Source organism: Diplotaxodon limnothrissa, linkage group LG23 (genome assembly GCF_057381915.1).
Source record: "Diplotaxodon limnothrissa isolate DT_005_m linkage group LG23, D_limnothrissa_male_GT1.1, whole genome shotgun sequence".
NCBI lineage: Eukaryota > Metazoa > Chordata > Actinopteri > Cichliformes > Cichlidae > Diplotaxodon > Diplotaxodon limnothrissa.
The window spans coordinates 28,886,632-28,912,079 of record NC_140617.1 but is presented as its reverse complement, the minus strand read 5'-3'; the positions used below and the strand labels follow the sequence as shown (position 1 = coordinate 28,912,079).

The window sequence follows — 25,448 nt, the reverse complement described above, 5'->3', positions numbered from 1 at the left end:
AAAACTTCATCCATGTTCAGTATGAGCATCTGAAGTTGCATCTGAACAAACCACCAGACTTATGGAACGATGTCCTTTGGACAGACAAGACCTAAGTAGAGATGTTATAATCGTCATAATGCACAAAACCAAACCCAGCAGATCAGCACAAACACCTCATACCAACTATGAAGCATAATGCTGGAGGGGTGATGATTTGGGCTTGTTTTGCAGCCACGGGACTTGAGCACCTTGCAGTCACTGAGCCGACCACGCACTCCTCTGTATAACAAAGTATTCTAGAGTCAAATGTGAGGACATCTGTCCTACAGCTTAATTTTGGCTGAAATTGGGTCATGAAGCAGGACAATGATCCCAAGCACAGCATCAAATCTGCAATAGAATTACTAAAAAGAAAAAAAGAAAAATCAAGGTGCCAAGTCAAAGTCCAGACCTCAACCTAATTGAAATGCTGTGATGAGACCTTAAAACAGCGATGGATAAATGAATGCCTGCAAATTAAAATGCAAGAGACTGATAAAGTCATACAGTACACAATTACTTCAACTTATTGCCATTAAAAGTGGTTCTACAAGCCACTGGATCGTGGGGTCTTGCAGAAACGTCAATTTTCATAGGACTTGATACAATAAGGTTAAGCATAACAGGCCCACTTTAAAAATTTGTCTAGCTATCCTAATCCCATAAGCTGTTCATCTACTTTTCTTTGAAAAATGTTGTAAGATTGAAAAAAAAACAATGGACAATAGACAACAAAAATAGTGTTTTTTTTCCTCAAGCTTTTCAAACAATGAACCACTTGCTGATCTCTTCTGAGATCAGCAAAAAGAAAAAAGCTCATGAAATTTTGAGTGTACGCCATTGTTCAATCATTAAATATGTGTAAAAAACAAAACAAAAAACAAGGTCCTTTTTCTATTCCATATGCTGACTGAAACTTGTTACAAACAGTGCTAATACTCATCCTTTCTATCCTGGAGTTTCCAATGTTGGATACTATTACAAAATGCAAACTAGGGGAGACCGGGGATAGTTGTAACATTTTTGACATTTCTGTCTGTAGCTTGGAGCTCTTTTAAGGTAGTGGATTCAAAATTTAATGCAAAGTATTTACATGTCTCTGCTATTAAATAGTGCAGCTATTTTCTCTGCAGCACAATTACCCATTGCATGGTATGCTCTCAAACACAAAGAGTGAAATGTTACAATTAACCCCATAGTCTGGGTTAGTTGTAACATACCCCGGGGTGAGATGTAACACAATGAAATAAGGGTACTGACAAAATCTTAAGATGTAATCTATTTTATTCAACACCTGAATGCACTTATAAACATTTATGTAGCTATTTGTGTGTTTGTGAGTGTGTGTAGGAGTGTGTGACAGAGTGCAGAAATATAGATTTTGAACATACTGTAACAAAAACTTTTCACCAACTGAATTTTTCAATACTTTTGGTTGGCCTTCATTGAGTCTTCATTGGCTCGGTGGGGATTATAACCGACAACTCTTGCCACATTTGAACATAATAATTAACCTGAAAAAATGTAGCTGTGCACCAGCTTCATCAAATGAACTGTATGTGTTTCTGTCAAGTTTTTAATCACCATCAGAATCACAGTGGTGACAGATGTATGGCTGTCCTGGAGTGCAGGCCTCATGCGCCCACAGTGCACAGGTCAGGCACTTAACCCAAGCTTCTTCTGGCTTTGAGTTATTGAAGTTTTCCATGCACACAATACAGAAATTCTCATCAGCATCTGAGGAATCTGTGTTGTCCTGTTCAGTGTTTTTCATTTTCTGATTTTTCTTTCGTGATGTGGAAAGCTTGGATTGTTTTAGGTTTGTGGGAGTGGATTTGCCTTTTTTCTGGCACAGCCTCTTCTTTGGAAAACTTATTTTCCTGCTTCTCTGTTCTGCCTCAAGGGCCATCTTAACTGGTGTATCAGTGAGTATTGCTGTTTGTTTCCTTTTTCTTCCCGTTGAAGGGGTTTTTCTAGGTCCAGCTTTTGGTAAGGGTCGCACATCTTCTGGGTTAAAGCCCAAGGAGGTCTGTGGGTTTTCATCACAGCCTGATGAGGGAGCAGCTTGGAGGTCAGTTGGGAGACTGGAGATGTGAGCATCTGGAGGAGTGGTCATGTCGTCAGCTGTAGGACTGGTGAGATGAGCAGCAATAGGAGCAGACTGTTGGTCAGCTGGAGAAATGTCCATATGGACTGCTGGAGAAGGACGATCTGTGACCTGTGATGGAGCAAAGTCACTGTCTTCAAATATGTTTGGATTGTATGGCCAAATTCCACAGCACTGGAATCCAGCCTGTATATTCTTTGGTGTAGCTGCTGCTGGAAGTGCCGTCCTGATAAGACCTGGTATTTCATATATTGTCATGGTCTTTCCTGGATTCATTCTCATCCAGGAATCACTTGCACTGTTCACCATCTTTTTCAGTGGGCCATAAACACTCCTGTCAAGTGGTTGGAGTTTGTGACTGCAGTGAGGGGGAAATGTGAGCATCACAATTCCATTGCTCTTGCAGAAGTCAATGGCTGCAATTGACAGGTGTGAACTGTGGTTATCCATGAGAAGAATCACTTTTTTTTCATTGCTGACCTTGGTGTGGTTTGCAAAGTGCTTTAAAAAGATGAGGAACTCTGTTTCTTGCATCCATCCTGACTTATTTCCACTGCCAATACTTCCTACTGGCCCATCTCTGACAAAGTGGTCTGCATAACGTATGCGTGGGAACACAAACATTGGAGGAATTGTGTTGCCAATGGCATTAACTGCACATGCAAGGGTGACCAGTGAACCTCTCTCTGCCGATGTCATTGCACCAACTTGTTTAGTGCCACGTTTTGCAATCACTCTGTCCGGGGTTTGCACAGTTGTTATGCCAGTCTCATCAATATTCCATATGTCATTTGCTGTTAAGGTGTGTCTCTTTAGCACTTCATCAAATTTTTGGAAAAACATTGCTACATTGTGTTGATTAAAACTGGTGGCCCGTGCCAGACTTGTAGCCTCAGCACTTCTAATGGACAAAGTTGGGTTTCGTTTCATGTAGGCTGAGAACCAGTCTGGTCCAGCCCTTGAGAATTTGTCCCATGACTTTGGATATTTGCATCCATGTTTCACTGCAAGCTGATATGCCAGTTCTTTTACCTGTAATTTTAATCACGAAATATGTTAGTATTTCTGATATACTATATTTTAAATTGCTACCATTACAAATTTCTAACTTTCCCTTGTCTTATCCTTTATTGCTTCCTATCTGCTTACCTCACGTGGACATAGTCCATAAAATGCATCTGCAGCTCTCATCAGGTATTCTGTTAATTCCTTCTCTTGTTTATCAGTGAAGACCTTCTTTCCACTATGGTATCCTACAGGTGGGAGTTCCATTGATCCCTGCTCTTCCAGCTTCTTCCTCTCTTTACAAAATCGGTGCAAAGTGACATGGCAAATGCCATACAATTTTGCCACAGATCTGGTGGACTTTCCCTGATTTCTAACATCATTTGATGCTCTCTCCAAAATACTGAGTGGCACCCCTCGGTCAGTCTGTCTTTTCCATGACCTAGGCATACTGTAATTCAAAGAAAACAAAAAAATATGAGTTAAAGTAATAGTGGGGTAAGTTGTAACATTTGCGTGGTTGTTACAACTAACCCAGGCTGTTGCTGTTACAACTGACCCAGACTCCTATAGCCACGATCTAGTTCGCATTACAGCTAACACCTAAAACATTAGCACTAAAGACATGCACAGAATATATCCCCATAGACATACAAATAACATAATTTAAGTTTGATGAGTTTAACTGCAAAGCAGTTAGTGCTATTAGAAAATGAAATAAAGTCAAAAAACTTACTTTTTGGCATACAAATTAGTTTTTTTCTTCTAAAATTGTCTGTGTTTGTCGAAGGGTGCTGATTTTTCACCAGTGATGGAAGAACTGAATTGCGCATGTACCGAGTGAATCACATGATTTGAAACTTAGCCCTGATTGGAGAAATTAAAAGTGTTACAACTGACCCACGTTACAACTATCCCCGGTCTCCCCTACATCATTTTTTAAAGGTTGCCAAGCATAGCACCAAAGAGGTTGCGTGGTACTGCCGTAGCGGAAATAGCTGTAGAATTTGTTATGCTTTATTTATGTTGCATCTATATTGGTCGAGGTTCAGTAACACCCGTGTTTGCAGGCTCGGTGTTACAAGGCAGGTATTTATTGTTTAATTTAGAGGTTTTTATGAGTCTAAAGTAAAAATGTGAGTTCTGTTTTGTTTGTTTTTTTGGGAGGGGGGGGGGGGTAATCTTGCTATGGACAGATGATATACGAAGAAGAGACTTATTGCATTTCAAAATTCTACAAAGGGCGTCTTATTCACCGAGCCCAAGATTATTGACATTTGCTGGTTGTTGTTTTTTTTTTTAAGATTTGATATATGAAACTGCCAGCAGACCAGACTTAAAGTCTCACAGTAAATGTTGAAAGTAATGTGTGAAGCCTGCAAAATTATGAAGAATTCTCACAAGAGATCTTTATATGCTGCCAGATAAACAAACAAAAAACCTTCAGGAGCTACAGGATGATGATTCAGTTCAGTTTGTGAAGTACTTTGGAAATCCCAAATGACAGTGGCCAGCGTTGACAGTCACAGTGAAACCTGATCCTACCACCTAATCCTGACCAAATCCCTGAGGGTTACTGTGAATGACTGTGTACCAGCAGGCTGGAACACAGCATTCGCCAGACCAGAGGCTAAACAGCGCAAGCTTTACCCTCACATATTGCCTCAGCTGCCTCGTGAGACCAGAGAAACTAATTAATTGTCCCACATCCTTAATCCACTTGAACAAAATGTTTAGAGAATGTGAAATCATCAAGGAGCGACAGATTATTTCTGCTCCAGTATGGCAGTTTAATCCATACAAGAGGTCCGGGTCGAATGCCATGCTGTATATGGCTACCGAGGCATTGAGTTAGGAGACATTAGGTTTAATTGTCACGGCGAGTGAGATGAGCCGTATAAAAATAATAAATGAGGATCCAATTGCAGGCAGTAGTGGAGGAGTGAAGGTGGTTTATTGGACACGAAATAAATATAGACAAACAGCAAATGGAGCACGAACTAAACTAGACTGGAGACAACTAAACTACTGAATACAAACCGGAACTCAAACATGAAGCAAGGTGGACGACGGTACAAGATGGTGACGGCAGGGAAACACACAGATGACGCAGGGTGGAAACACAGACGGACCAGCAACAACAATGACGGAAGACATGACTTAAATACACAGAGAACTACAGGGGAATTACACACAGGTGGTGGACACAGCTGGGAATAATCAACAAGACGAGACAAAGGTAAACATGAACACACTCACATGAGACGCAGACCTTCACAATAAAACAGGAAACAAAACACACTTTACTAAGACACAGACTAGACAGAGACAGACTTGAAATGACATATGAAACTAAACCCACATCTTAAACCCAGATAAACAGAAACATGGAACTCTAAATAGACATAAATATTACCATAACACGACAAGAGAACAAGAACACAATCCCTGATGCAAACTTAAATCAAAACACAATAAACTCAAAATACTGGGTCCAACGGACCCAGAACCGTGACATTAATGTTTGCCCACAAACTTAACATCAACAACAACTAAAAGCACATAGGTAAGATTTCCATAAAAGTGCTGACTTAAAACATACATTTCAGGTATTTCCATGTTCATGTTAATCCTGTATAAGACTGTATATGCACAGAAACCTTTAAAAGCAACAGGAAATGCTCAGATTTAGCTGGTGATCATTCTGTGAGTCCAATTTTAATTTGTGCTTTTTTGACATCAAATCTAAACCAGTTAAAATTCAAAGAAAATCAGTTTATAGGCAACTGCTATATTAATAATTTCACAAAACAGGATTGGTGTACCTTGAAGTAAAGCCTGCAGTACAAACCATTATCCTTCAAAGACACAACAGAGACACACTGAATCCAATTAAGCAGGAACAATAGCGGCCTCAAGTGTATTGCCTTGTTTTCATTTCCATTACAGCTGTTCCACTTAGTTGAGTATGCACACTATAACTCCCTGCAATAATATGATCATTCTCTTACTTCAGCACCACAAAAATAAGATTTTTTTGGTCGTAGTACATCGTTTGTGTTGATGCCATCTCCCACTCACCTCTTTGTTTCTTGCTTCTCGGCCCACTCACACCTTCCCTAAAGCTCCTCAAAGCTTTTCGTGCATCGAGTAGCTCCTTCCTGGACATGGCTCGTGTTTTTCTCTTGTAAAATCCTTTAAAAACCCAACCAGATGGCTACTCCTGCCCAAAATAATTTCTTCCAGCACAAGCTCTTTTCTATTAAAACCTTGCTGAGAACATAGGAACTTCCCAAATTTTTCCAAAAGGCCTTCATTTCTCAGAATCGTCTTTTTCTTATAAAGATGCCTCAAAATGGCTTCTTCTCTAGCATGAAATGGGGAAGTAGTCCTGCAACGATGCACCACCTTAAGATAGCTGCTAAACCTCCAAACTTTGTCATGTTCAGCCCATACCCCTCTCCCTGTACCCCCTGAAGTCCTAACGTTGACTGCCAACTTCAGTGGTCTATTTCAAGTCCTGCATAGTTCACCCCCTACAGTTGTACTTTCCCTCTGCACCCCCTTTCACAGAACTTGCCCACCCTTGGTTATAGCAGGAGATTAAACACACGGCAACACAGAACGACCTTTCCTGTCCTCTGTGAGTCGCTCTGTTTGGACCACGGGCAGTTTTGAAACTCTAGTGCATGGCAGATATGTTGTAATGCACCATTAATGATATAGTATAACACCTCATGCATTATGGGACAATGAGACAGTTACGGGGAGGATTGCCGAAGAGTGGCGGCCCTATTTCAGACAGCTATGTGCTCATGAACCTTGATGCTAGAGGTTTTTATAACACTGTAGCCTTGTCCCACTTAAAGATGAAGTTTAAACTGAACTCTGTGGCCGGATGGAAAGATTAACACAAGTATATGAGTGACTGTGGAATTCAGTGACATTGCTGTTTCCTGAATAAGAATAACAAACCTGATCACGGTGTTATTGTTAGTCTTGTACAGCAGGACTGAACCTTCTGTGACTATACCTTCCATACCACCGTGACTGGCTTTTATATTGGTTGGAGCTCCACATCTTTCAAACATTTTAACTGATCATCTGCATCCAGAAAGAAATTGTTTAAATCACCGTGTGTGACTGAGCCGATGATTTTTCACCTGGCTGTATAGACAACATGTCTTTGTTGTTTGGTCATCATCTATGGCATCTTGGGCTCCTCTGATTTACTTATTAGCCCATGTTGATAGTACACATTCTTTCTTTATGTTAGTGTACACTGCTAGATGACATTACAGGTTTTAGTTACCTAGATAACCTTGTAATGTATTCCTAGCTTGTCGTATGTCAGCCAACAGTAGCATTAGCCCTCATTGATAATGACTTCAACTGTTCGTCTCAAAGTGGAGAAAAACCTATCTCGGGATTTGCCCACTTTGCATTGTTAGCAAGTCTTTCGTCCATCGTCGCTGGATGTCAGTAATATTCTGTGGATAAATTTACTGATTGCGTCTTTCAAGTACCTCAACTTTTTAAACTCCCTGTGAGACAGATTAAATTGTGAAGCTCTTGAGAGAGTAAGAATATCTAAAAAACAGACATCACCCGTGTAAAAACAAAGCAAATGCAGAAATTATTTAACTGCCTGCTTTTCCGTCCTTTGGCTTGTATTTGGCAGCTTTGCAAATAACACTTGGAAGTCATTGTCAACAGGATTTATCAAGTTCCACCTTAAATGTAAACTGAACGTCTGAGAATAATATTGCAGCCAGAGCAAGAAAAAAACAAAGATTAAAGCAAAGTTGTAGCTGTGTTATGTGTTATGAACCCTTAGATGTCTCTGGATGTCCTTTATGTCCTTACCTAAGCTTGGGTGCCTTTTTCTAAAGAACTTTTCAAATGTTACCTTATCAGTAACTGCAAGTCGTGCCTGACATGTTCACTCACACCACTGTGTCACAGTTTTTACAATAATTTACTGTAAAAGTAGCTTAATAAAAAAACAAATGATGGTCAATTTGCCATTTCCTGCTGTTTCATCAAACTGCTAATCCAGCCTTATGATGTGTGACGGCACATTAATGCTGTACGACAGAAGGTGACATTAATAAAGCAGTGTGGGCTCGTGACACTGGACCGCTCTGGTTTCTGGTTGGTCTGATCGCTCAGGATGATATCTTAAAGTGACAGACCTGAGTGTCTGACTCACTGAGTGATGCTCAAAAGCAGCCAGAACACGCAGTGACTGTTCCCACATGGGCAAGTATACACTAAGCCCCTCCAATCCCAGCGCACCCTCCTTTTCTCTTTATTCATCAAGCTGAGCGTGATTGAGTGTGACAGTGCTGCGTCTTGACCGTGGCGAAGCTATAATTATCTGTGATGTCTGCTGGTGCAATCAGAGAAGGGGGCCGACGGCATCCACACATCACTAGAGCACGAGCCCTCTGGCCGGCACGGCACATACCGGGCCATAAATAACCACAAGGAGAGTGAGAAGAGGGGAGATGTAAGAGGGAGGCAGTGGTCAGGAAGATAAGAAAATAAAACCTACAGGATGGATAAAAATAGAGAGGCAACAGTGAATTGCTGGTTTTCACGTAAGTAGCAAGAAAAAAAGAGAAACAAAGCCTCTTTTGTCCAATTTAGGCCCCTGTTTGACATGTGCAAGTATATCATTATGTCCTCTAAATCGAATTTATGCTGTCTTTGTTATCACATAGACAGAAAGCTACCTTCAGCAATTTCTTTGCCACAAGAGGTCGCCACATGTAGCTACACAGGTTCAATTTGGCAGGTTGAGTTTTACGCCCTTCCTGATGTAACCCCATCTCTGGCTGGAATTGAACCAGCAGCCTTTCGTTTGCCAAGCAAATGTTTTAACCACTACACCAGAGTTTAAAAAAAGAAGCCTGAAAGTGAATATTTAGAGCAGCCTGAGCTTTTGGCTCTTAGCGATTATTTGCCCATGAGCTTATTATTTGAATATTTGGCCATGTTTAATAATCTGAACATGCCAGCAGTGTATATGAAGTATGTTTCAGAAAATAGGAAAAAGCAAGAGAGGTCCACGTGACTGTTGTGTCCCACGACAGTCACATCCAACTTAGTTCTTTATTTTAGTGATTTAAGTCTGATTTAAGGTGTTAAGTGTATTGCTCTGTGCATAAGGAGAAAAAACTAAAGCAAACAAACTGAGAAACTATGCACGGCTTAATGTTGAGGATCATTTTCAATCAGTCCAAAATGAGCAGAGGGAGAATAAGATAACGATATTAGGTAGGTAGCCGTAAAGAGGTAGGTAGCCGTGATAGATCAAAACCAGAAGAGAGAGACAGAGAGTGCAGAGGAGCTGAGTGATACAGTGCACCAGCTGGACCGTACGTGCCAGCTCATAGTGTGAGAGTTGCTGACATGTGAGCTCAGCAGTCAAATTTGTAGACAGGACAGGGCACCGAGACTGTGACGAAATGTTCCCAGCAATACAATGATCGCACGGCAAGCCACACAAAGCACTCAAAGTGATGATGCAAACTGGCTGTGAGTGTTCAAACCTACTAAACATCACAGAGATAAGCTTGGAAAATTAGGTCCAGTGCTCTGACTGTCTACTAAAGGCACTGAAAGACTTGGATTCATGTGAAGTTTAATGTGACATTTGTGCCCAAAATGTTGGTTTTAAGTGGTCAGAATCAGAATACTTTAGTAACCCCACAGAAAACGATGTAATTTGATAATATGTAAGATTTTCATGTAATTTTTTTTTATGTAAGTACAATATAAAATGGTAAATTTCATGATATGCATTCACTTTATATCAAGCATGTTTTCTTTAATGATTGAATATTTGAATAAATAAACCTTTTATTTTACATATTTTTGTTGTATTTTACTCTAAATTATGAATAATCCTTTTTTTAGTGTACAATCTGGTAGTATGTTCCTTCTCCAGTAGGTAACAGCACCGTGGAGCCAAGATGGGCTGCGTTATTGTATTTCTGACTACTTTTTTCAAGTAACTAGTAATGTAAGGGATTACTATTGCAAAAAAAAAGTAATTAGATAACTGTTACTTTCCTGTAAACACGCTGCGTTACTGCGTTAGTAAACCATCGTGATTTTGTTTGTGATAGCATCTCATGACACTGACGTAAGCGCGTGCGATGCCCGTCGCAGCAACAGACATGTGTAGATCAACAATGGATAATATGGAGTGCGGGAGAGAGTACGACCATGCAGCGTTTAAAGCTTGGAAGTACTGACATTACTTTGACTTTCCGTAAAAAGTGACAAAAACATTAGCGTCCGCTGTTCACTCTGCGGGGGAAGAAAACTTCTTTCCTCAGCGTTTCAAATCCGAGCAAGCACCCAGCAAGCCGCCACATGAATGTGAAATTCACAGATCACCCCGCTGACATGACCGCTGCGACAGGACTCAGTGCCGCTGGATCTTTGATTTTATTTATTTATTTTTTTGTGTTTTACTTGCATCTATTTGAAAGAGTGAGTGTAAACACAAATCATTATTTTATTTTATATGCTGGAATATGCAGAAAATAGGTTTAAATGTTCAACAATTTCTTAATTTCAAAGACAGTTGCATATATAAATTTTGCTTAATGCAATGTGCATAAAATTAAAAGATTAAAACTAATAAAACATTTTTTAAAAAGAGGCTTTCCATTTGATTATGCATAAAAAAATAGAACTGGGCTGAAAGTTTTATTGCTTCTATTGCTACGTATTTAGGTTGTGTATTATGTTTTTAAAAAGTAACTAATTAACTAAGTAACTAATTACTTTTGAAAATAAGTAATCAGTAAAATAATGGGATTACTTTTCTGGAGAAGTAATCAGTAATTGGTAACTAATTACTTTTTTCAAGTAACTTGACCAACATTGGTGTGAAGAAACAAAAAAATTTAGACAAGCAGACTGTTAGACAGTCCATGATTGTGAAATGTCTTTGACAAAGACACTAAATCTTATGTGTTTTCATGCAGCAGTATCTGCTACATGCTACCTTTTTCATTCTGACTACTTCACTTCATAGCCTGCACTTAAAGTAGCTGCATTACACTGCACTGACAAGATGTCACCATGTGGGAGTTGGAAAAACTGATGTTGAAGATGTGACAGATGGGACTGATCTTTTCTTTTTTCCCAGATACATAACTTATGCCTCGCATGCCTTGCTGCGTGAATTTATGCTGACAAGACCAGTCACCCTGAGCAAAACTGTCTCAGCCAAGTGTTCTAATTTTGGAAGTGATACAGAGCTGCAAAAGCAGCAGTATCTTTACAGCTAAATGACTTTTTACAGCGCCGTCACGGCCTCGGTCTTCTGTTCAATCAGCTGTTAAGCATTGGCTTGGAAATATTTACCTTCCCAAGCATTTCTGCAGATTCAAAAATCCATACAGAATGACTGACACCAGCATTTTAAAAATCTTGTAAACAAGATATGAGGTCTTTATTTTCAGTCAAAAGACATTTCTACTAAAAGTGAGAATTTACAGTATTGAAGCAAAAACCACATCACACACTTATTTATCTGCAGAACAATCCACACAGTGACTTTAATATCATTGTGCTTATTTGTACAGCATTATAAAATCAGCATAAAACCAAGAACTTGTCTACTACCAGAGACTGAAAGTTTAAAGCTGACATCTACTTGATTTTTGTTGTATTATTATTATATCATTGCGCAGGTTGTATATGCCAAAATAGCAAGTTGTCAAACTAGTGATACAACCAATAAGTGGCAGGCAGTTCGTGTAGACAGTCTACTTAAAGTCTTGAAGGATATGTTCCCCAGTCTATCAGGAGGTTTTCTGATTTTAGTTACAGGTGCAAAATACAAGAATAATATACAACGTCCCTAAAAAATAAGAATATTTCGTTTTCAACAGGCTTTTGACAGATTCCTAAAATATTTGTGTTTTTGTGCTTTCATGCCAGACACCCTAATAAATTTGTTAAGAACTGTATAGCATATATATTCTGTAATGTTCAGCTGTGCAGCAGAGAGAATGCAACAAGCTAATTTTAAGTGTTTCCCAGTGAGGCTCTGCAGACATAGAAGATGGGCTGACTATATGAAACTTAAAACCCAATCTCGGCTCTTGGAACTTGGGTCGACAGTTGTTTTGTCTAAATGCACTTTTAATAAGTAGGATAAGGTTTCAAGACAATAAAGATTAACAAGATTATTGGTGTAGTATTTGTGCAAATCACCGGTTGGTCTTACTGAATCAGTTATATATCATTAAAGCTTTAAAATCCCTCATCATGATGGCTTCTTTTGATAGGAACAATGTGTTTAAGCTCCTTGTGATTACCTTCACCGAGGTCCATGACGGCCAAGACGGCACTGCACCTTGCCTCTCCCAGCTCATTGGTTGCCACGCATGTGTACAAGCCAGCATCACTTGTGCGGCAGTCTCGTATCCAGAGACCACCCGAGTCCTGGGCTTCCGATGGAGATAAGAGCTCATCGTTGCGGTACCAGGCCAGCGAAGGTGTCGGATGCCCCAGCACTGACACCCTCAGTCGGATATCACAACCTGTTCCCACTGCTGCTTTACGGAGCTTACGCACAAAAACCGGAGCTGCTGGTTCTTGGATATTAGACCCATTTTCTGGAACGTGGTCAATGCTGATTTTGGCCCTCTTGGAAGGGATGTTCGAACTGGAACTGGAACTTGAACCGTGGCTTTCTGCCATCTTGACTTCTTAAAGACTTTTTAATTAACTGTACTTCTTATCTGGCAATTGACTGGGTTATCAAGATGAACTGCATTTATTGAATGCCTCTTCTGAAAGACTCCATTAGTTTAGATGTCTCTGGGCTCACTGGGAGTGCATAGGGGGTTTGAGCTGGGATGTTGCACCAGGAACTGAAAAAAAAACAGAGTATATTTATCACACTGACATCAAAGTTATCTACCGATCCCAACATGCCAAAAAACCCCAAATAAACAAACAAAAAAGAGATATTTTTACTCTGTAATATGTATAAAATGTATTATTTTGAAACTGGTTATTAAAATGGCTTAAAAGAGGCTGATTGTACCCTTTGTAATGTCTCTATATACCAAGTGAAAGTAAAGTCATTATAAGTGACAAAAAAGCATCCTGGTCTTCAGTGCAAACCTGAATATTGTTGCAGCAGAGCCTATGAAATTGTGAGAAGCCCAGGTTTACTACGGGCTTTAGTGGGAAAACTGAGCTTGTTAATGTGTTTTAACCCAAACTGTGACCTTTCCTTATAACCCCAATTCCCCCCAAAAATTGGATGATGTGAAAAATGTAAATAAAAACAGAGTGCAATGATTTGCAAATCTCAAAAACCCATATTTTATTCACGGCGGAGAACAGAAAACATATGAAATGTTTAAACTGGGACATTTTAGTATTTCATACAAAATATTAGCTTATTTTGAAGCAGCAACACAAAAGCCTGGAAAAATAAGTGGAACTAACAAGCAGCTGCTGGAGGCACATTACCATAGTAACATGTTTGTAACATGAATAAGTTTAATGTAAGTAAGTTAAGTAAAGACGGGCAGAGGAGAATAATAATGTTTATATTATTATTATTTTATCATTATTATTATTAATAATAATAATAATGATAGTTTTACATGTTTCTCAATGTAAAACTGTAAAGATTGTGAATATTTCATCATCTGCAGAACATAACATCATCAAAAGATTCAGAAGAGCTGGAAAAATCTCTTTGTACAAAGGCTGAAAATCAATACTGGATGCTCATGATCTTCAGGTCCAAAAAAAAGTGAGGATTCTGCCTTAGAAATCACTGCAGGGACACTTTCAGCAGTCACTGTATGTGTATGTCATTATTGTATGTCCTCTCATTTTGGCACCCGTGCCACGAAACTGATGAACCACAGAGAAGTCAAGCTGTGGTAGCCGGGAGGGAGAACCAATTTTAGAACCTTTTTGGATGCCACTAGTGGGTCTTAGACTAAACAACAGCCTGTAGCTTGAAGAGTGGTACAAGTTGTCAAAGGACTGTGACGCCAAAGGTCGTGATTTGGTTTCCTTCACCTACCTGCAGTTAATGTTGGCAATTTTTTTCTAAATGATAATAATACTAATCAAATGAGGGAAAAATTCATTCAATTATTCAATTATGACAATAAAATGACATTTTTTTGCCATTTAAAGGGCAGAATTTCATAAGCCTGTGTAGGAAAAAGTGTAGTGATCACTCCAGATGACAGCAAGTGGAGAAGCAAAATTAAAGAATAGCTGGCGTATTTCTTTCATGTGTTAATGTATGATGTTTCATATGCTGATCCAAGGAGTCGCCTAAAATAGGCTATATAATAGAAAGTAATGCACCTTACCTCTCTCTTGCCATCAAAGCCGACAAGAATCCCTTTGGACATCCCCGCAAAGTCCATGTTAAGGTAACAAGATCCATGGAGCAAAATGTTTCATCTCAAATCATTTGCTAAAGCCCGTGTCTCTCAGTGTCCTCAGCGAGCACGGGCTGTAGGTGTAAGGCCACCCTAGATCATGTAGCATTAGCAGCCACGGCCATGGTCCCTTTCAACAGCTTGAACCCTGGTGAAGGTGAGACAGAGACAGATCCCTTTTTTCCTAAATGTCAAACGACTCAGGCCTTCCGGTCTTGTGTTTTTACCATTAAAAGAAAATGTAAGTGCTTTTTAAAATCGACACCCTTAACCTTTTTAGGCTTTAATGTTCTCAAGTCGGTTCGTGTTATCTGTCTCCTTCTCTCCCTTGTCACTGCTTCACTCCCAACTCCTGCAGGTCGGGAACGACAGCTGCACCACCACAGATAGGTCACATTTCCTAGCCTGCAATGTATAACCTATTCTCACACACACACACACACACACACACACACACACACGCACACAAACACACACACACACAAACACACACACACACACACACACACACACACACACACATGCATGCTCAAAGCACTCACACTCCAAGCCCTTTAGATAATGTTATCAAGCATTGTGTGTGTGTGTGTGTGTGTGTGTGTGTGTGTGTGTGTGTGTGTGTGTGTGTGTGTGTGTGTGACCGACCGTTGGAATTGCTATAAAAAGAAAGTCTAAGAATAAAGACAGGAGTGATTCATAGAACTGTAGGGCAGTGATATAACGATACAATCTAACTGGGAGGAATATTTACTATGTTTGTTTAACTGAAGCATAGTGAGCAGCTGTAGGTTTTGTAGAGCTTTTATAAAAATAGTTCTAAGTTGTTGTGGCTTGTTTTTCACTCGCTCCATCTCTCTTTTATTTTGGTAAACTTCCATTCACTGATCAATATTTCAATAAGAATTTGGGCTTTGGGCTTTAAATTCAAAGCAGTGCTTGACCAGTTTTTACAGACACATTTGAATGACAGCCTGGATAGCTAAGTTAGTGTGACAGTGAGCAAGGTGCGTCCCTAGACGACACCATATTCAGTACCACTGTAGGTACGTCTGTTTAACTCCTCTTAACCCAAATATATAATCAGCCAATCACATGGCAGCAACTCAATACATTTAGGCATGTAGATGTGGTCAAGATGAGCTGCTGAAGCTCAATCTGAGCATCAGAACGAAGAAGAAAGTTCAATTAAGCGACTTTAAATGTGGCATGGTTGTATTTTATAAACAGCCATCTCTAGGGTTTCAGACCACAGAGAATGGCCTGAAAATAACCATTGAGCAGCAAGTTTGTGGGAGAAATTGCTTTATTGATGACAGAGGTCAGAGGCGAATGGGCTGACTTCTTTAAGCTGATAGGTGCTGTATGCAACAGTAACTCAAATAAGCAGCTCGTTACAACTAAGGTATACAGAAGAGCATCTCAAATGCCACAGAAGACCACACTCCTGTAGACTAAACAGGAAACTAAGGGACTTAGAGAAGATTTGAAAAATGTCGCCTGAGTCTCAATTTCTGCTTCAACATTCAGATGGTAGAGTCAGAATGTGCTGTAAACAGATTTATTCTGCTTGTATCAACAGTTCAAGCTGCTAGCGGTGTAACGGTGTGGGGGATATATTCTTGGCACACTTTGGGCCCTTTATTACTAAATAAGCATCATTTAAATACCACAGCCTAGTTAAGTATTTTTGCTGACCATGTCCATCCTTTATGACCACAGTGTTCCAGCAGACTAACACACTATGTCACAAAGCTGAGATCAACTCAAACTGGTTTCTTGAACATGAAGATGAGTTCACTGTAAATGACCAACAGAGTCACCAGATCTCAGTCAAATAAACCAGCTTTGGGATGTGGTGAGACTGTGTACACCCATGAGATTCTCATCATGGGTGTACAGCCAACAAATCTACAGCAACTGCATGATGTTGTCATGTCAACATGAACCAAAGTCAAAAAGTCGTTATATAAAGTAGAGCGTCTGATTTACCATCCATCTGTTTCAAATGTGTCAGAGGAGGACTCCAAGGCCACCGCAGCACAAGACACTACATTTGTTCTGTCTGGACTGGCTCCTTTTATTCCCTCTTTTCAATCAGTGGTCATTATTACAGAGTACTCAGGAGTCCATAAAACCAAGAAGAAGGAGAAAATAAATGGCTTCTCCTGAAAAACTCCTGCAAATACTGTGCTGTTGCTGTGGAAACAGTCACCGAGAGACTTGATAAGCTACATGATTGTAATCAAACAAAAAGGTCAGGTAAAGTAATAATACAACATAAGAAAAGATGCTCACATTTCCTTTACAAACAAAAATAGTACATTCAGAATTTACTTTTATAGTAAAACATATAATCTTACTATCACATAAAGAATCACATTCATAAATGAGCATTATTCAGGAAGGGAATAACTTCCTAATACCTTCATGATTATAATGCTATTATTCAATGAAAAAGCTACATTTAACCACAAACTAGAATTTGCTCAACAATTATCATTGCAAACTTAAGTCTCCATATGTCCAGTTGATTATGAGCTCAGCCATTAGCTTCTGCGATTCCAAATAGCTCAAATAACCAATATGAAAGCAATAACTGGTGTATCTCAGTATTTCTCTGTTTTGTCTGTCGTACCTCCATGTCAGTTTGATCTCTCTTTACTGTCGCCAATCTAGAGAGAGAATGTGGAGAGGTGACTTGAACTGGTATCGAGCTGAGTGAAGCTGGAAGGTCACCTGTCAATTGACCATAACTTACCAACCATAACTAGCCTAATAGTTAGGTGTGTTAACATGGTCTATGTGTTAACAAGGAGCTGCTGCTGTGCTGACAGACCCCTAAAGTCTTTCAGTTTGCCTACAGTCACAGAAACTTCAAGATCTTTCTATTAAATTCAACAATGAAATCTGCTTAAACTGAATATGGCCAAGGTGTTGGAATCTCCGCTTTTAGTAACGTGATACACACACACACACACATATATGTATATATATATATATATATATATATATATACATATATATATATATATAAATTCATGTATATTTTTATACTTAAATTATATATTGTAAGCTTGAATAATCTTTGTTTTAGCAAACCTACTGAGAGGAATTGTTCCATGTTAAAAAATAGATAAATAAAATTATATTCTCAATTGCTATTTAGCATACCCTAAAACACCTTTTTGGCTTGCCACATTATAAACCAAAGCAATGTTTTATTTTCTTATGAATACATTTTTGAGCCATCAAGGGGAAAATAATAACAATAAAAAAAAATAAAAAAATAAAAAAGGATACAAAGCAGGAAAAGCCCTTTCTTATTTCTTATTTCTTATTCTGTCAACCATCGCTTAACCTGTCAGATTCTGTTTTTTAACTTCGCATCTCTATTAAGAACACCGGCAGTGATGATCTTTGTTTATTGATTTATTTACACACTGATTTACTGATTTAATTTTTTGTTTTGTTTAATTTTTTCCGCTCCATAATGTGGCAGCTCCTATGAGTCCTTATATGTTTTGTATTTTTTTATATTCAGTCCCTTAATTTTCCCATCAGGCTACATCTGACTCTTGACCTTTCTCCTGTATAATCATGAGTAAAACGCTCTGTTAGCTGTTTACTCACCAGCTTTCCAAGCTCTATGGCTGGGACTAAATACACAAGGCAATATTGGGATGGATTAGATGGTTTTTATAATTTGTTTCGTTTGCAAATAAAGTATAAGCTAATACTAATACTGTTTGTAAATGTAATTCATAGAGCAGGTTTGTATTCAATGAGTTTATGCTGGTTTATTACTAGAAACTACATTTCAATGTTAGTTATACTGTCATTGAATTTTACTAATAATTATAATCACAACTTTGAGCAATTTTCATCATTTTTCTCTTGGGTGGCTGCATGTAGTACTATTTTTCACCTTCATCTAACAAGGGAAAAAAGACACAAATGCCTTCAGGGTTGTGTCAGGAAGGACATCTGGCATAAGAACTGTCCAGATCAAACATGTGGAGCCACCTGGTGATCCTGTGTGAGTAAGGGAGCACACCATTTTACATACCTGTTCTTGTAAACTGCACTTGAACAATGTTCTACACATACAACTTGATTCATCGACTGATATTGTGGTAACAATGTTTTAAAGTGCCAGGTATTGTCACTAAGACACATTCTACAGCTTCACCTGCTGGATGCTGATGCATCACAAGCGTGTTCAGACAGTGGAATCTCTCCCAGTGGTGGAGTGAAGCCAGGTACATTTAATCAGCTACAACACTGTAAGTGCAGTTCTGAAGTATTTGAGGATTGCCATTTTATGCTTATGTTATCATTCAGATCTAAGTTGTCAGCAGTTCACCAAAGAGTCATTTTTAATTTTTAGATCGTTTTAATAAAATCATTGTTGGAAGCCTAATCAGATCAAACTACCCCGTACTTTGTGTTGTAGAACTTTTCATTCTTCTCTCAGTCATTAATCATCTCATAAAACCTCACACTGAGAGACGCACTGGGGGGATCATGTCTGCTTTAAGCACCACTGGCCAACATTATCAGACTGGGAAGGGATTTTGCAGTGGTAAGTAGAAAAAGCTCTACTTCACTCTACTTCAGCAATTTAATAATGCATACAGATGAGCGATAGCATCATCGTATAGTGCAGTTCATCAGTCAAAAGGCATTTTTTTTTATAAAAAATGATGACACTTTTAGTCCGTTTTGATGATAACTCCCATCCCAATTCCTGAAAGGTTTAATAGAAGTAAAAAGAAAAGAATGCAATAATTTCAAAATCCCATAAATCTATAGAAAACATATCAAATGTTTAAACTGAGAAAACGTAGCATTTAATGGGGAAAAAAAGGTCATTCTGAATGTGATGGCAGTAACTCATCAACAAACTTTCCTACTATTTAACATCCCCTCTTCTTTTAACTACAGTTTATAAACATCCAGTACCAAATGGCCAGTTTAGTACAATGTTGGGCCCTTTGAGAGGTGCCAAGATCCACAACTGGTCATTAGCACACCACTCCCGGAGTTGTGGCATACATGCCAGTACTACAATTGTAAGCCCCTATTCTTAGATAGACAGCGTCATTAGCCACTACCTATCTGTTAACAGTTTGTTTGTCTCACTCTCCATGCATGTGAATCTGCTAGGATTGGTGCTAAAAGATGTGATTTACACATACATGTTTCTATCAGACCACTTAAAGTCTGCTTTCATGCGCATTATAATGTTAAAGTTTGCCTATTTACTTAATGTGTAACTGGGCTATGAGACTACGGTATATAGGAACTATATGTGTGTTTGGCTGTTATATTGTCTGCTGTCTAAACATATATATATTGTTTTTTTAAGGGATTCTTATAGCAAAACTAAATGCTTACAAACCCACTCTTTCATTTAAATGAACACCACATCAGGGCTGTTTTCACTTAGGGGTTTTATATTGAGGTCATATGATGTGTGAATGAGGACCCAAATCCAGACTGGTGTGACAGAGCTAATAAACAGAAAATAAACCTTTACTCAGGGGCATCAGAAAAGGCCAAGTGCAGCCATAAAACAAAGCCCATAAATCCAAACAGAGAAACAACAGTGGAAAACAGAATCAGCAGCACAACACAACAGAGAGTTAAGGTAAACTGAGGCTTTAAATACACAGACACTGATGGCTGAAGACACAGCTGAGGAACAAAACACACTTAAACTAAATCAGATTGAGGAGACAAGTTAAGTAAAACTGAATGTAGTACACAAAAATGTTTGTGGCTTTTCTTGTAAGTGTTTAAGTCCTGATCCAGTTGGCCTGCTACCTCAGATGGTTAGAGTGTGGTGCTGATAATGCCGAGGTCCAAGGTCAATCCCCAATGACAATGGGGATCCCCAACGTCTGGGCAAAACGTTCTGCCCAGACGTTCAGAGAGAATTCAAGAAATGTGTGTTACCTCCTCCGTTATAGGAATTCCATGTTGTTTGCACAAATACCTGTGGTACCATGTTTTCAGTGCACAATTCTGTATCTCATTTACACCTTACAACCATAGATGTGATTAGACTACAAATCTGAAATCTATCAGGCCTACTTATTCTACCAAAAATAAATAAACAATTTGATGTAGGTCACGTTTCTCCCATGTGTCATGTTCTAAAATCAAAAGTAGTCCCACCTGAGTGAATATCAGACATGCATCCACTGCTATTTGTTGAGTACAATAATATAACAAATGTGGATAGAGATGTAGATCTAGCCATCTGTAGGTTGGATAGTAATGGTTGTTAAAGTGCTGGCAACACTGAAGTCATGGGTGGAGGCTTGATATTGGTTGGTACAGCTTTGATTTTAGTATCAAATGGGTTTCCAGCTCCAGTATGACAGGAACAAAGTTAATGTTGTTTGAAGTAGTTGAAGACATTAACAACAGTATTGCTGTTTTTGTCCTCCCTCCACTTTAACTGTGGTGCAAGAAAAGCCCGAAACTTTTTGTTTGTTTCTTGGCAGTCAAAATCCAAACCCATAATAAGATAAGGTAAGATACATTAACTTAGTCACACACTTGAGAAATATGTTTTGTTACAGCAGAAAGTGGACAGTGCAAGGTCACAGTAGCAAAAATTAAGAATAAACACTGGAATAGGATAAGATAATAAGATACACAATAGAATAGAATAAAATACTATATACAACAGAATAAAATACAATGCTGTCAGAAAAAGAGAATTGCACTTAATGAAATTGCACATGTCAAATCAAATCAAATCAAATCACTTTTTATTGTCACATCACATGTGCAGGCACACTGGCACAGCACATGCGAGTGAAATTCTTGTGTGCGAGCCCCACAAGCAACAGAGATGTGCAAACACAACAACACAAACGAGCAAAATACAAGAATGGCCAACCTGAAACTAATAAATATATGTACAATATATAATAGTGTATGCATTTCTGGATGTGTATACTAAATATTTTCCTACGTGTGTGTGTGTGTGTGTGTGTGTGTGTGTGTGTGTGTGTGTGTGTGTGTGTGTGTGTGTGTGTATACACATTTTTACAAATTAAATAGTAAAAAAATAAAATAAAATAATAATAATAATAATAATAATAAAATATATAAAATATACAGAGTTGAATATGTGCAAAACAAGTGGCATTTATATACAGTGTGGAGTGCATAATGTTGAAGTTCCAGTAGTGAAGCTGAGGTGTCTATGACGTGTTCAGCAGTCTGATGGCCTGATGGAAAATGTGTGGATGTGTGTGTTTGGTCAGCTGCGAAGTCTTTGTTGTGGAGTCTGACAGCAGTGGGGAGGAAAGACCTGTGGAATCTCTCCGTCCCACATCGTGGGTGCCGCAGCCACTGAAGGAGCTGTTCAGTGCTGTTCAGCTGTTCAGTGCAGTCTCCTGCATGGGGTGGTGATGTCACTCACCACCTCCACTGAGTCCAGAGGGCATCCTAGAACAGAGTTGGCCCTCCGGATAAGCCTGTTCAGTCTCTTCCTGTCCTGAGCAGAGATGCTGCCGCCCCAGCAGGCCACACAGTAAAAGATGGCTGAGGCCACCACAGAGTCTTAGAAAGTCTTCAGGACTGGGCCCTTCACTCCAAAAGAGGTGAGTCTCCGCAGCAGGTACAGCCTGCCCGGCCTATTCTTGTAGAGGGCATCTGAATTATGAGTCCAGTCCAGTTTATTGTAGCTGTCCACAGCCTCAATGTCCATGCCTTGAATGTTTAGTGGATGCAGTGGAGGATGTTTGTCCCTGCGGAGGTCTACCACTTGGTTTTACTAATACATTTAATACATTCTATTGCCAAAAGCATTCACTTGTCTGCCTTTACAGACATTTGAACTTGAGTGACATCCCTTTTTTAATCCATAGGGTTTGATATGATGTCGGCCCTCCCTTTGCAGTTAGTACAGCTTCAACTCTTTTGGGAAGACTTTCCGCAAGATTTAGGAGTGTTTGGGGAAATTTTTCTCTAGAAGCACGTTTGTGAGGTCACAGACCGGATGAGAAAGCATGGCTCACAGTCTCCACTCTAATTCATCTCAAAGGTGTTCTTTCAAGTTAAGGTGAGGACTCACAGGAAGGGGCCATCATCAAACTGTTCCCACTAAGTTGGGAGTCTGAAATTGTCCAAAATGTCTTGGTATGCTGAAGCATTAAGAGTTCCTTTCACTGGAACTAAGAGGACGAGCCTAACTGCTGAAAAACAACCCCACGCCATATTCCCCCCCTCCACCAAACTTTACACTTGGCACAACGCAGTCAGACAAATACTGGTCCAATGGCAACCACCAAACCCAGACTGGTCCATTGGATTGTCAGATGGGGAAATGTGATTGATCACTCCAGAGAATACATCTCCATTGTGCTAGAGTCCAGTTGTGCAGTGCTTTACACCTCTGCATCCGACGCTTTGCATCACGCTTGGATGCAGCTGTTTCCATGGAAACCTATTCCAAGAAGCTCTCTATTCTTGAGCTAATCTGAAGGCCACGTGAAGCTTGAAGGTCTTTAGTGATTGACTCTGCAGAAAGTTGGCGACCTCTGTGAGCATCATGCTCTACCACTTTGTGCTATGCCTAGGCATGTGTAGGTGCTTGATTTTAAACATGGAAGTGATGTGAACACCTGAACTGAGTGATTTGGATGGCTCGGTGAATACTTTTGGCAATATAGTTTACCTCAGAGTGACTTACACTTGAGAAAGAGTGAGAACATCACTTCATATCATAAAAGTTTCCAAAGCATCCACTATTTCGTACTGTTCCTTCTAGTTACTGGTGTAGCTATAAATCCAATGCTGACAAAGGTCTGGATTCCTTTATTGTCATTATGAGCACACAAAAACACAAAAAATCTCACAATCAAAACAGAACCACGTTAAAAGACTATAGTATAACTTTCTGTTAAACAATGAATAATGAAATAAAGTAATAAAAAAAGATGGTATAGCACTGAATAAGAACATTAAATTTAAAAAATGTATATATATATATATATATATATATATATATATATATATATATATATATATATATATATATATATATATATGCACGAAAACAATCTGTATGGCTTACGTGTGCTCAGCTATTGTATTTTCCATCTATTTATGATGTGCATTTGAATTTAACTGTCAAGCTGTTAATGATCTGATTTCCAGGCTGTGATACTTTTTGCCTGAAGGGAGGAGAATAGTCTGTGACGGGGATGAGCAATGTCCCTCGTGATCCTTTTTGGCCTTGTCAGGCAGTGTTGTTGCACTAAGCCCCCAACAGGTGGCAGTAAGACCCCAACAATCTTCTCAGCAATCTGCCTTTCTGTCTGAGACACCGTTACTCTCATACCAAAGAGACACAGACAGTGTGCTGCACATTCTATGTGGTGCCTCAGTAGAAAGTGGTGATGACAGATGGGTTAAGATGAGTTATTTTTAACCTCTGAGGAAAATGCAGGAGCTGGTGAGATGTGCAGGCTCCTGGTTAGATTGTTGGTCACATACTCGACTATCTCCACAGCAATGTCAGTTATGTAGATCGGGCTGTGCATGGGCTGCTTTTGAACACCAGATTAAAAAACAAAAAAAACCAAAAAAAAAACAGGTTCCATTCTGCAAAAAGTCTCACCTCCTCCAATGACTACAGTCTCTGTCATTGCTGTCTTTGATGAGATGTTCCACTGTTGTGTCATCCACGTAATTTGTGATGTAGTGATTACTGTACTTTTCACCACAGAGGTGGGTCATCATGGTGAAAACGGGGGATTCGTGACATGTCCCTTTGTAGAGCCTGTACATAATGAAATGGTGCTTGATTTCTTATGTACTCTCTGCTCAAATTGAGGTCTATCCGTCTGAAAGACCAGTGTCCATTTTTCCAAGGGGGTGATTCAGTCCAACTCGGCCTAGTTTGGTGATCAGATGCTGAGGGATTATCGTGTTGAAGGCTGAGCTGAAGTCAAGAAAGACCTTTCAGACCTGTGCATTTTCCTTCTCCAGGTCTTCCAGGGTTAATCGAAGAGGAGTGGATACAGCGTTATCAGTGGAACGGTTTGTGATGGGGTGACGGGGTACAACGGAGGTTCTGTGATCATGTCTTTCAAAGCGTTTCATTGTTGTGGGTGTAAGTGCTACTGAGTGATCGCTGTGATTTTATACCATTGTTAACCATTCCTCGCCGTCAGTCCCCTGACCGTGGTCGGGAGACGCGAGGGGAGATGCTTCCTCCAGGGCCGAAGTTTGTCCTCCTTCGGGGTTAACTCCCTTCACTTTTGTGGAGTAGTGAGACAGACAGAAATCAGCCGAGGCACCGGAGAGTACTGAAGAGATGAGGCTTTAATAACAGTACTGCACACTTCGACAACACACTGCATAGCCTGTAGCCCGTTAGAACGCTGCTCCCGGTCGCCCTCTCTACCCATGACACACTCTCTCTATTTTTCTCTTTCGCTCCCCGCGTTTCCTTCACGCGCATGCTCACACACACATCACATACACTCCTTACTGCACCCAGTCACACACAAGACGGCAATTCCTGCAACACCATGCTGACACAACGGCCCGGCACAGAGAGATGGATGAATATAATGTCCACCCTACTGTCACTCATTTTATATTCAGATTTTAAAATCTAGTTGCTATTGGTATGGCGAGTAACCTTCAGTAATAGTAATGAATCACACAGCAATAGTACATTCATGTAGTTGTAAAAAGCATGATAATATAGTAATAATCCAAAATATTCATAATACATTACTCTCATTGAGTAACGTAACACGTTACAAAATACATTTTGAGGCATGTATTCTGTAGTGGAATACATTTTAAAACTAACTTTCCCAACACTG

The 25,448-nt window shown here is 39.5% G+C and overlaps 2 protein-coding genes across 4 annotated transcripts in view; both read right to left on the bottom strand.

Annotated features, from left to right (window-relative positions):
* The window catches only part of LOC146608273 (striated muscle preferentially expressed protein kinase-like), a 67,266-nt gene extending 52,319 nt beyond the window's left edge, over positions 1-14,947 (bottom strand). For 2 of the 3 annotated variants that reach the window (XM_085348265.1, XM_085348267.1), the window contains exons 1-2: positions 14,515-14,947; positions 12,481-13,038 (exon numbers count right to left, since the gene is read on the bottom strand). In XM_085348265.1, the coding sequence (XP_085204391.1) occupies positions 12,481-12,865 (385 nt within the window). In that variant the 5' untranslated portion in view covers positions 12,866-13,038; positions 14,515-14,947. Of the gene's footprint in view, positions 1-6,214; positions 6,569-12,480; positions 13,039-14,514 lie in introns of those variants that run through there. The other variant, XM_085348268.1, reaches the window with a different exon arrangement.
* On the bottom strand, positions 913-4,272 carry LOC146608274 (uncharacterized). Its single transcript, XM_085348269.1, has 2 exons — positions 3,278-4,272; positions 913-3,160 (listed from the first exon to the last, which is right to left on the bottom strand). The coding sequence occupies exons 1-2, from the start codon at positions 3,581-3,583 to the stop codon at positions 1,598-1,600; spliced, it is 1,869 nt and encodes a 622-aa protein (XP_085204395.1). The 5' UTR covers positions 3,584-4,272; the 3' UTR covers positions 913-1,597.
* Positions 14,948-25,448: the final 10,501 nt, after the last annotated feature.

Bases quoted from the DNA above. Each gene is read 5' to 3' on its own strand.
- LOC146608274 (XM_085348269.1), bottom strand. From the start codon at position 3,583: ATGCCTAGGTCATGGAAAAGACAGACTGACCGAGGGGTGCCACTCAGT. The intron at 3,161-3,277 runs GTAAGCAGATAG...TTAAAATTACAG, and splicing joins ATGGACTATGTCCACGTGAG to GTAAAAGAACTGGCATATCA.